Raw genomic sequence first — 12,715 nt, forward strand, 5'->3', positions numbered from 1 at the left:
AATTCCCTGGTGTTTTTTTTCAGCGGGAAAATAATTCAAAATGTTTCCTCACGATCGTAGGAGCCTCGGTTGTAAAGTACATCTTTTGATGTCGGCAACGATTTTTTGTAAGCTTTGGTAACTATTGCAAGTAAGAAAAACAAAACTTTGCCAAAACTATAATAGCCTAAGCGTCCCCCGCTGAGAGAACGGATCGTATTACATTGCATTTTTGAACATTTAAGTTTGCGGATTAATACACCGATTATGACCGATATATTGAATGGAATGTTATTTTTGGATGACGAAAAATCCCAAAGTGCCCAAACTACTTGATTCTGTCGCAATCGACCCATTTGTCAAATCACCCCATCATGAAATCATGCCACGCACAACTGGCCGACATGGTAACCTTTGTTACGCTCTGCCGTCAGTACCAGCCTGTGCGTAAGCAACGTTTCAAAGGCTATACAATAAAATGTCATCATAGTACAAAAATAATCACAGCTCACTTCACTGGTTTCTACTGGATCTCTTTGAACTTTGAAATGTCCCACGTCAGTCACGGGTTTATGAATCGGGTTTATGCCTATAGACCTACGTCACGATTTACTAGTCAATAGGGTTTCTACTTTGACAAAGATAAGGCCAATCAAGAAACAGTATTTCGATTTCAAGGTCTGATGATCCCTGCAGCCTGCGTTCGCTAGTCAAAACATAAAAAGGGCTTATTTTGTATTTTGCAATAAGGTGTTATTAGGCCAAAAAAAAAAGTCTCCGGTTTCTGGTATGGAGCTTGTCCAAAAAGTGGTGCGGCGACGCGGCTTTTTTTTTTTTTTTTACCTGACTTTTTTGCTTCAAATGTCGACTGATGACTGCAAATGGTGCCCGACTAAACTTAGTGCAAATATATGGGAGTCCAGAGAGGCCACATAAAGCTTATTCTCGATCATAACCCCATCTAAATACACGTTAAAATTGTGCAGCAGCAGGATTCCAGTCAAACCAGTGAGTTTGGCGGTTTTGAGACATCATTTTTCATTGAAAAAAAAAAACTTTTTCATTTTGCCGACGCGCATGGCTACGGCGACGCGCGCGCATACCAGAAACCGGAGACTTTTTTTTTTTGGCCTTATTTAGTCAAGTGGCTTAGATCCAAATTTGGACATGATTGTGACCGACCAATTTTGGCAGATAGAGTCTCATATACCCTTATCGGAAGGGGTAACACCTGCAATTATTTTGGGAAGGGTGCCTAATTCGCATAAATCGTAAAATAGCATTAAATATCTATTCCCATTATAATGTATATTGTTTTCTCGAAAAGCTGCAACTTTGGGGTGCGACTTGCATATCCTTACTTAAATAACATTTTCTAATGTTATTGGCATGACTGGACAACCTGAAGTTGCGCGCATTTATCTTTCCCAAGATATCTACAAGAACACTACAGTCTTACCAAAACTCCGTATTGCTGAGCTTCAAATTCACAAAGTTACTTACTGCATGGCACGGTTACTCTAATAAAACTATAGGCCCTGTATGAAAAATCATGTGAACAATGATAACATCATGATACAAACAAGATGGATTATGAGGTGTCCGTAAATTGAGCTAAAATTAGGCGAAGGGTTGTCTAACGTGGGGGGCTTCAACAACTTTAAAGAAACCCCCGAATTTACCTGTATAAGGAAACTTGTGACAGGGACATAATTATAGTTTGGGGATTTCTTTGAACTTGTTTTAGTCTCCCACGTTAGACAAGACTTTTCCTAATTCTTAGCTCAAATTAGGACCTACGGACACGTCTTTTTTCTTTCCTTTTTTCGGCTAAGTATCATGACGTTATCATTGTTCATGATGATTTCCATGTTGTTTTATGAAGGGCACATACTGTGCCAATAAGCATCTTTTTAGATTTGAGGGTCGTCAATACTGAGGTTTGGCAAGACTGTCTGGGGAAAACGGGTACCGGTATGTGCGCGAAACCGTAGGGTATAATGGTGGTCATTTTGGATCTTTCATAATTATGTCCTCATATCCAGTCACATATGCTTTACTGTAAAGCATATGTGACTTTACAAAATGTTATTTAAGTAAGGATATGTAAATATAATCCCCAAAATTGAATTTTAAAAAATAATTTCAGTAGAAATAAAAATACACCCAAAAGATGGAATTTGCATGGTTACGATTTATGCAAATAAGGCACCCTTCCCAAAATAATGTAAGGTGTCACCCCTTCTAAATATCTTCTCTAGGGTTATAAAAAATCTATCTGCCAAGTTTGGTGCTTTGGACCAGTCGGTCACGATTCCACCCAATACCCACCTGACTAATCAGGCTATAATGGTACCGGTACTAACCCAGCTGAGTCGACGAGTCGCAACTTGAGAAAGTCACACACTTGCCTCCCCAAAAATTTACTCGTGGTCAGGTCCAACGTTGTCCAGTTTTTCCTGGATCAGTTCCCATCAAAATGTTTTTCCTCAGTCAGGATAAAAGTATACAAAGTTAGAATACAGAAAAAAAAGTGATGACAATGCAGGATGGAAAGAATGAAACGGTTTATCTGGAATGTGGCTCGGAGCTGGGTACATTATAGCAAAACAAAATGTGTGCAAAAAGGCCTTATGAAATAGGTAGGTATCGTTAACTTTTGTCTATTTGCACAATTTTGTCAAAGCTCAAAACCGCCGCGGAACTCGAATCAAAAATTATGATCGCAGATCCGGATATCTTGTTAAAAGTCAGCGTCCGGTCCCGATGAACCAGTGGTGACTGGCAGTTGACCGTCATCTGGATCTCAGTGCCACATTATTTCCAGCTGTGTCCGAGCTCTAAAATGTGCAAATCGACAAATGTGAACGATATATTTTATGCATGATTCCCATTGATTTTGCTGGATTCGAAGGAGTGACTACTTGTCTGATTGATTGACTGACTTACCGACTGACTCATGACTCACTTCGGGTCCACCTCGCCGGCCAACAATTAAGCCGCGGCGACGGTCAAAACTTTCACACGGTCAAAAAAGATTTTAAAAAAAAAGATCAAATTATCAGCAGAATTTAAAAGAGAGAGCAAAATTCAAACTCTTCTTTAAAAAGAGCCCCCCCCCCCCGCCCCCCTTCTTGCAGGGAATACAAATTACAAAAGCCGAAAAGCGACATAAAATCAAGCTTTCAAGTTGAATATATTACCCGTAGATAAGTCCCGTTGCCAAAGGCCCAATTACATGTGTTACAATTGACCAAAAAAATTAAAGGTACCGGTAGTATCTTTTTTTTCACTGATACTAAGAATACTAAAATAACACTATGAATATGATCGAATTACAAGTTTATCTCACTGAAAGTCACTATAACACAAAGCAGTGAGTAACAACGAACATTCAAGATAAATCAATTCTTCATCCCCCCTGCATGTCCTTTGTCTTATGATTTTTTTTTATCTATTTTGTTTTTTCCCTCCTTTTTGTGGACAAAATGTCACAACAAAACGCAATTTGGGCCGAACCCAAATCAATTATGTGAGTGCTAGTGACGTCCGTCCGCGCCGCGCATTGTGTTTGCATAATAGAATTTCTGCATACGTGTGCACGGTACGGTCAGGGTATACGGCACAGTTTTCTACAGAAACTGATCATCGATGGGATTCCCCAGAATACGATCCGTTGATTGGGTACCTTCACACACGTGACCTTTATACCCAATCAGCACGCGATTTAGTAACGGGGAATCCCCAGTTTTACCGGTACTGTGTCGCATCCGTGGCGTGGATTGACACATTTTCACATGGTTTGTGACGAGACAGACGTGTTTTATTTGAGCAGCCACATTTGGTCGTTTGTATAGAATAAAAGTGTTGCTTTGGATTCCCTGATATTTCAGACAACTGCTTGTTTTGTAGGTCTAGTACGAGTAGCAAACCAACGATTTTAAGTAGTCGCGGCCATATTGGTTTTTTTCTTCATAGGCTTATTGCGCAGTAACAACTCACAAATCGCCCAAAATGTCTCTACCTGGCGATATTGAAACGGATTCTGCGATGGCAAGTCCTGCAGTAATCTCCAGCAACAAAAAGAATCTTCAGTTCGACCCGAAATTCCGAAACCTTCCCGGTCTGGGATCAGGTGATAGATTTGACTCGCACGACTCCGGGATTGACTCGTACCGATCAGTGGACTCTGCCTGTTTCAGTACCGATTCTGGGCGAGTTGAAAGCCTCCTCACGTCCATAAATGAAGACGAATCTCCAATCTCACAACAATTTGACAATCTCCACATATCGTCGTCATCAGAGAAGGAATCTCGGACAGATTGTAAGCTCGATACGACGGTAGAAAACGACGAAGCCTTTGTGGATGGCCCGACGACTGAGGAAAGTATCAGTGGTGGAGCGGTTTGGTTGGTGCAACAGGAGGAAAGTGCAGTCTTCGGCGAGAACAGATGTCAGTTTCTTAATCTTACAGATGACGCCTATGACCAAGACCAAGAAGGAGACACGTAAGTAAAATCGTTTCATTTCCTTTTTTTCAAATACTAGTTTAGGAAGAATCACAAGGAATTGTGTTTGAGAATGAAATGAGTTTTTTTTAATTGGTCAACTTTAAAAAAAAAATTACATTATAATTAATTATTAATTTATTATGACATTGAAAATTGTTGTTTTGTGTCATAGTTATCAATTATGAATCAGCCATTATTGATTGAAAAAGACCTTAAGACTCTAGTCATCTTCAAGTTTTGTTGACTTTGTATTGTTGCATAGTTTCCACTGTTATTATAATGGCCTTTTTATGCAGTGAAGAGATTGCGTGCTTGGGGAAAAACCAAGGGGAATCCCATGTCACACTCACAGTTCTTGTTAAAGTGGGCGGGAAGTAATATTTTGGTTTCATATTGAGCAGCCACTCCCAACTGTTTGACACTTGTCATGCTTGTGTGGGTGTCGTTTCCATACATTCATTAATGATTATCATGTTAATTTACAGTTTGATTATATTTCATGCTGAGTTTCAAATTTTAAAACAGATCTATAAACATAGTCTTCTTTTATTCATCTTATATTGCACTGTAGGCCAATGTAAAACAGTGAAATGAAAATGGCAATATTTGTGTGCATGCTATTGAGAGTGGAAGTTAAGAGAAAGATTTAGTGTTGTAATGACTAATGATGACCCTGGATGTGTCTGAAAATGAAACAATAAATCAACAATTGATCGAAAGTGATACGACATCTCCTTGGAAAGGGAACAATCGGGAAATCCCACTGGGAAGTCCATATCTCTTACTAAAAAGTCTTGGTCTTATGACTACTTAGGTGATAAACCATTTGTGACCGGCTCCACAAAAAAACGGTATTATGTCGCCAAAAAAAAAGTGAAATTGAGTTATATACATGGTTGGAAAGCCCACAATGTAAGCGTTCATTTGGTATATACCGTAATAGAGCTCCATAGCCCCTCCTGTTCTGGAGATATGATGTATTGCATATTAATTACTTCCTTGGGGTTCAAATTACACAACTGAGAAAACAGGCTTAGAAATAGCTGGCTTTGTTGTAGAACAACAGAACGATGCCCACAAAATGGTTGTTTTCTACTTTGTTCATCTAAATCAACATTTCTGTGAAGGAAACCTGAAACTGTAGGTATTAAAGATGACATTCATGACAAAAAATGAAAATCACATTTTGACGAAATTTTCACTTTCTCAATGTTGAGCGGGCCATTACACAATAATGCTCAGTGCGACTTAAAACCCTTTTTTGTGGAGCCGGTCACATGTTTAGTTGCTTTAAGCAAATATTTGAAAAATATGTCTGGTGCGATCGTTGGATCTACGCGATCGGCTGATTGCACTGTGCCAGTATCAGTTGATTGTGCCGCATCGGTCGATCGTGCTGTCATAAGTTGATCAGCTTTTCTTTCTTATTCACGGCTCTGGAAGATTGTTTTGAAAAAGGGAAGAAAAGTCTGAGATTTTCTACAGCACAGGATCAACCGATCGCGCAAGTGCATTTTAGCACGATCACGTGATATCACAGAGCCATCGATCGCGCCCAACTGTTGTAATACTTATTTCCCAATTAAAAATTAACTGAGGGTTTTGAATTTCCCAACAGGCCCCTTCATCTTGCAATCATTCATTTGGATAATTCTGCGGAGAAATTCATCAATTTAACCAACGATCCAGAATTACTCAACATCAGAAACGACCTGGGACAGGTACATATTTTTTTGGAATTTTAGACTTTCAAGAGGGTACATATACGTACATAACCCTTAGTTGCCCAACCGCCAATGCATTTTTCCTCCCAGCAATCTGTTTTTAATTTTTTTACAGAGAAAACAAACACATCATTGGCAGTCTTTGTTTTGCTAAGAACCAGCATTTATCCTCTAACAACCTCCACTTGGCAAGAAACCAGTTGCACTACTTTATTCTTTCTAGGGGTATCAAGGGGTACCGTGAAAGTTCATCTGAGCTCTACCTGCTACAATCCTGATAGATTTTGAAGGGCTAAGACTCATAGACCAAACTGGCTTTGCCCTGAAATCCACTGGTCAAATTCCAAGCCAGATTTTGGAATCATCTTACAGGGAATATATACAACTTTTGCTTTTGCTGTAATTTTCAGAAATGGATGGATTTTAGGGGTTAGTGTTTTATAGCAAATGTTCTTACACTGACTTGTTTGAAGTTTTGTGTTCGTAGATGCTGGAAAAACTAAGAAAAACAATTTGTTCACGTAGTCTGGTTCCCTGACCCCACTTGAGGTGAAACGGAGCAATTTATAGATGTCGGAGAATTGTAAGGTCAGGGAACCAGTCTAGCTGGCTTCTACCTGTTAAAAGGTGTATAATCAATTCAAACAAAATGCGGACTAACTGGGGCAGTTTAAAAAAAAAAACCAGTTTTTTTTCCAACACTGGTCGGCCGACCACCGTTGGAAATTGATACAAAAATACCACTTTTCTTGAAAGTGACAATACACCAGGTGCCGTGATTTTACAGGATGCTTTAGACTGTTTTTCACTACCAGTCCAGTAACGTATCTCATAATAGTTTGGTAGTTTTGTTTTTTGATGTTTGCAAAAGATACCCTTTAATCACATTTTGTAATTTCCGATTTGTTGTCTTCATCACAGACTCCCCTTCATCTGAGTGTACTGACAAGACAGCCACACATCTGCCGAGCACTCATCCTAGCTGGCGCTCAGGTTGATTTTGTGGACCGTAATGGCGACACACCACTCCACATTGCATGCAAGCTGTCAGAGGACGGCTGCATCAGAGCTCTCACTGAGGGAATATCGCCACTGGAGTTGCAGAGAGGGATGGTGCAGCATCGCGCAGCGAGGGTTCAGCAACTGCCTCAGAACCTGGAACTCAAAAACTTTGAAGGTAAGTTCTGATCATTGTGTAAAATCTTGCCCAAAAAACAATTATTTCAAAATAAACAACACTGATTTAGAGGCTAGAGGAAGTATTAAGGATATAGCTTTGAAAGACTATAGTTGTTAAATAATGAGTATATCACATGTATCAACATGCATTGGCTCAGCTGTTATTGCAATGAATAGGGAAATTCCACAAAAACGTAACAAAGCTTGAATTAAGGAAACAATAGGTCAGTTATAGTGGTGCTGGATGTTCTGACTTCCTATGTTGACCTCGATCCAATGCGCATAGGAAATGCGTTATTGCAGCGAAGGTGATTTTCAGTTGTCAGAAATTAGTCTGTACACGATGTGAACGTACGTACATGTACAAAACTCAGTCAAAACTTGGCCCAGTTGTTGCCTGCTAACTGGGAATACCCTGGGAAATTTTCATTGTGCAGCAAGAGATGTGAGACCTCTATTACAATCTGTTGGGATGTCCCTGGGAATTTACAGTGTTTAAACAATCGGGAACATGCAGGAAAGACATTAGTTGCATCAGGTCTGGAAATCCCCTAACCGGATACATGGCTGGACGAGTTCAAAGTGTGGGCCTAGATCTGCTGGCGTTATTTGTTTGATTATATCAAAACTTTTGTAGATTATTGTAGAATTGGACCCGCCAACTCTTTGGTTGAAGGGCTTTGTGAAAAATGTGTTCCCATAATGTATTCAAGATGGTTTCATGTACATGTAAGCTCTGTTGCTACGTGTGTATAATACATAGGTCTTTTTAGTTTTTGGGAAATTTTAGTAAAATTTACCAATCTTCAAGACTTCAACCTTTCTTGTCTTCTCTTTTTCCCCCTCTTGTCCTATTCAAACAAAATCTTGCCATTCTAATTTTACATGTAATCACCATGTAAGAATTACTTCAGATTTTGCATGTTAGCTTTGGAAGTGTTTTGTTTTGGCAAAGAAAACATGTACATGTTGTTGTTGCCAATTTAATTTGGCACCGGTACCCTGGGAAATATTTGGTCAAACAATAGGTAGTAAGTTGCAAAACCAAAAAAAAATCCCCTTGGAAAAACCCAGTTTGGTACCTTGGAAATACCCACCTATTGTGACATGAAAGCAACCGCCCAATGTGGCGATAACAGGCAGTGGTGTGTGTACTTAACAAACATCTGGCATTGTGCCAAGTTGGTTCAAAGGTCAATTCTTCAATAAGCGCGGGGCGATATTTGCATGCGGGGATTCCCCTTTAAGAGTACCCGGCCAATGGAGGCGGATTTTTATTTAGAAAAACCACTGAAGCATACTTGTGTACACTTGTGATTTTTTAATTCCTAGATAAAATCGAGGTATAGGGAAGTGTGAATGATCTAAAAAAAATAGGCATTTTATAACAATTTATAATTTACCAAACTTTTCCCTTATTGGGTAACTTACATGTAGTGGCAAATGCAAATGACTTCCCTTCTGCGTGTGAGATTACCAACTTAGATTTGAAAAAAAACTTTGAGGAATGAATATTTCTCAAAATTATGTGAATACCTTTTTTTCCCAATCACCTGATCCCGCATATTGACTTATAGAAAATGTACCACATCCTGAGTTATTTTGATGTTTCCTTTTTAGAAAACCATTGGTTTTTTTCCTGGAGTGGAGGCCTCTTTGCTCCACTGTTTATTTATGAGCGCTATGATATGATACCTGTCATAGAGAGTATTGATTAATTGCAGCGAATTGAAACACATTAACTGTGTTTCTGTGATAGAATACCCTTGGCTGGTACTCAAGCTAAAATTCCCCTTGGAAAACCCCAGTTTGGTACCTTGGAAATACCCAACGATTGTGACAGGAACAAGGACACAAAAACAACCGCCCATCGTGTGATTTCAATGGTTGAAAGAAGATAAATAAAATTTAAAGGGCATTTCCCTTTGATAACAACTTGCTTTGTTTGTGTTCTCATTGCAGGGTTTACATGCATCCACATCCTAGGGTTTCTCTGCGATTTGGAACATCTAAACTACCTAGTGCAACTGGGTGCCAACATTAACGCCCCGGACGGCAAAAGCGGTCGGACAGCGCTCCACTACGCCGTGGAGATGGGCAATCTCGACCTTACCCATCATCTCGTCAACGTGTTGGGTGCCAACGTGGATGCCATGACCTATGACCTCTGCACACCCTTACACTTAGCCGTGGGTCGTCAGTTGAAAGCCATTGTCATGCTGTTGGTTCAGAGCAAGGCAGACACGGACATTACCAACTTTGAAGGGTACCGGCCGTGCGATCTCTCAGAGGACAGTCAAATCATAATGTACGTCAACAAATACCCTGAGGAGGATGATATGATGTATTCTGATATCAGGATACAGGGACAGTAAAGTTTCAAACGATGGACTTCTCGAAGTAAAATCAGCAAGATGTTTTGCATTTATTTATTTCGTTGTAGAGGGTTTGTTTGCGTATGTTAGGGTCAATGAGATTAATTATACTTCCAATGTACACATACATGAATGAAATTACATAAGTAATTTTTTGTAAATAGTGCATTTATTCAGTAAATTTTACAATCAGGGCACGTTTACTTTGGAGGCAGAATTGTGCTTTTAATAAATAGTGAGGGTACAATAGAAATATTCCTGTTTGCAAGCACGAGCACATCTTGGCTGTGAAATATGCAGTTTTTCTTCTGAATTTAGCGCAGTTTTTTTGTTTACGTTAAGAAGCGCCACAAGTGACAATTGTTGTTTGAAAGGAGTGAACGCAAAGGTGCTTTCTAAAATCTTTTGAATGAATGTGGATTGGTAAAAAGGAATAGTGGTTTTAACATTCAACTTGAACCATCATTTTACTTGTTTGATATAAGACATACAGATATTGCTAGTTGCAGTCAATGATCCTATGTTTTTGAGAATGTTTTATGTTTGATTTGTGGCCACTTTGTAATCCGTTTCTCACCATGTACATGAACTCTGCAATGTGATAACACATGTTTTTTTTGTATATACAACTTTCTGTGTAAATCTAATGTACATACAATAGAAACAATGAATTGTATTCGTAGAAACTAGACTTATTGATATGTTCGTTTTATTTTGCCTATATACATTGCTTACTTTGAAGAAAAGCATTATGAATTGGGATAGTGATTGTTAGTAGTTAAGAGCATTAATCGGGATTGTAGCTCATACTGTACAGTGTACATTATAATTTGAGGTCTTAGGATATCCAGAGAGTATGTGAATGAATCCTGCATCCTCAAATCATAATTTTGGATTTTTTAGGGTTTCTTACAATCTAGTATACTTAAAGGGAATGTACAGTATTTTGCTTTTGCTGCAATTTTCAGAAATAAATGGATTTGGAGGATTAATATGTTATAGCAAATATTGTTAAACTGACTTGTTTCACGTTCTGGGCTTGTAAATGTATATGCTGGAAAAACCAAGAAACCAAGAAAACCAATCATGTTCTTGTAGTCTGGTTCCCTGACCCCACTTAAGATGAAACGGAGAAATGTAAAGACTTTGAGGAATTGTAAAGTCAAAGAATCACTCTAGCAGGCTTGTACTGCTTCAAAGGTGTGTAATCAATTGCAAAGAAAATGCAGAATGAAAAATTAGGAGCAGTTTTTGAAAAAAGCCAGTTTTTTCCAACGCTGGTCGGCCGACAAAAATACAGTTTTTCTTGAAAATGCCAGCACACCAGGAGCCACAATTTTACAGGATGCTTTAGACTGTCAATCCCTAACAGTTCAGTAACGTATTTCGTGATAATTTGATCATTTCGTTTTTTTGATGTTTGCAAATGTTGTGTCTTCCCTTTAAACAAGAGGGAGTGCTGTAGTGGTGTTTTGAAGTACATGTAGTTGTTTTAGGCCTCCGTGTACAGTTAGTTCATCAGATATTCCCGACATCCCAGTCTTATCAGCAACTTAAAAAATTTAGATAATTAAACATTTTTAAGGACAATTATTTCTTAAAATTAAGGTAATTAAAAGAAACAGAAAGCGAAAGTCGCATTTATCTTTGAGTAGTTTTAGCCACTTGGAGACTTCAAAGACTTTTCCACCAAAACTGTGAAGTCAAAAAAAATCCTGAAAAAAAGAAAAGATTTTCCTCACTGAATTTACTAATTTTTCGATACGAATCTATTATAAACTTGTATTTACTTTGTGTTAATCTCATAAAACAGACAATTATATACAGGAATTATTAAATATTACCATTGAGAACAGTCATCTGACTGTTTTACCACCATACATGTTTTGTTTTACCTTTAACTAAAATAAATGTTTCGTACATGTTTGAATTTACTGACATTTTGGAAAACCCTCATTTGATGTTCATGATTAGGGTGTTTAGCTTAGTTGTCAAAGTCCTTTTTTTTTAATAAGTCGCTTTGTATAATGCCGATCTGATGTGCCAATGTACATTCAGTTTCAAAGACTACCTGATTGTTTTTTTTCCCCTAAACGAGCACAACAATAATGTACTGATGGAGTGTGTGGATGGAGCAGGGTTCTAGAGAATTGTTTGAAGGAGAGAGGCTATAATAACCTCACCAGCGATAACAAAGGGAGACATTTGGGAATTGTTCAGAGTTTTAAAAGATGTTGGTGGCGAGGTTCCATTTTCTTTTTCGTTTTACAGCCGAGTAGCCCTCTCCAGATAAACCAGATAACCGTGCCTGTTTCTCAACGGGAAGAATTATACTTATTGTGAAGTTTATTTATTTATTTCGACCAAGATTATTAAGGGTCATCTGCGGTGTATGATTCAGTTAGACAATTTAAAATGTATTGTGTACAGTTGAAGTACATTGCATAATAAACGATGCGCCTAACAGCATTGGTGAGACTTTTTGGTTTTACTTTATAACCCAGTTTCATAAAGACGTAAGACATTACGGAAATGCGGGGTCTCACTCGGTTCCTTGCGATACTACTTAAAAACTAAGAAAACTTCCCCCTTCAATATAGTTCCAACATCGTGCTTTTATAATGTTGACCCCAAATCATACAGCGTTTCCGGACATCTGTAGGCTTGAAGTGATTCACGGAAGAGTTATTGTGTACGCGTCCTCTTGTTTCGAGGTCGGTCTCAGTACGTGACAAATGTCACGGTTTTCTCTTTTTGAAAAGATGAATGCGGATTTTCGGGCATATTGAAAATTTTTATACTGGACATTAGTTTCCAAGAACATTCAGCGAAGTATGGTGATGTGGCACGTTTTTATGGTTTGTTCTGTTTCGCTGAACTGGAGGGACTTTACCGCCAGAACGGGGCTTGCATCATATGAATAACCAACAAAACACGGGCTCAAAAA

The 12,715-nt window shown here is 38.6% G+C and overlaps 1 protein-coding gene across 1 annotated transcript; it reads left to right on the plus strand.

Moving 5' to 3' along the window:
• The first annotated feature begins 3,661 nt into the window (after positions 1 to 3,661).
• LOC119745846 (NF-kappa-B inhibitor epsilon-like) lies at positions 3,662 to 10,762 on the plus strand. Its single transcript, XM_038222477.1, has 4 exons — positions 3,662 to 4,487; positions 6,109 to 6,211; positions 7,136 to 7,391; positions 9,356 to 10,762. Exons 1-4 carry the CDS (start codon positions 3,994 to 3,996, stop codon positions 9,766 to 9,768), a joined length of 1,266 nt encoding a protein of 421 aa, XP_038078405.1. The 5' UTR covers positions 3,662 to 3,993; the 3' UTR covers positions 9,769 to 10,762.
• Positions 10,763 to 12,715: the final 1,953 nt, after the last annotated feature.

The sequence above is a fragment of the Patiria miniata genome, unplaced genomic scaffold, assembly GCF_015706575.1.
Source record: "Patiria miniata isolate m_02_andy unplaced genomic scaffold, ASM1570657v1 HiC_scaffold_7, whole genome shotgun sequence".
NCBI classification, from domain to species: Eukaryota; Metazoa; Echinodermata; class Asteroidea; order Valvatida; family Asterinidae; genus Patiria; species Patiria miniata.

Coding starts and splice junctions, on each gene's coding strand:
- LOC119745846 (XM_038222477.1), top strand. CDS start 3,994: ATGTCTCTACCTGGCGATATTGAAACGGATTCTGCGATGGCAAGTCCT. Junction 4,488..6,108: donor CAAGACCAAGAAGGAGACAC/GTAAGTAAAATC, acceptor ATTTCCCAACAG/GCCCCTTCATCTTGCAATCA. Junction 7,392..9,355: donor GGAACTCAAAAACTTTGAAG/GTAAGTTCTGAT, acceptor TTCTCATTGCAG/GGTTTACATGCATCCACATC.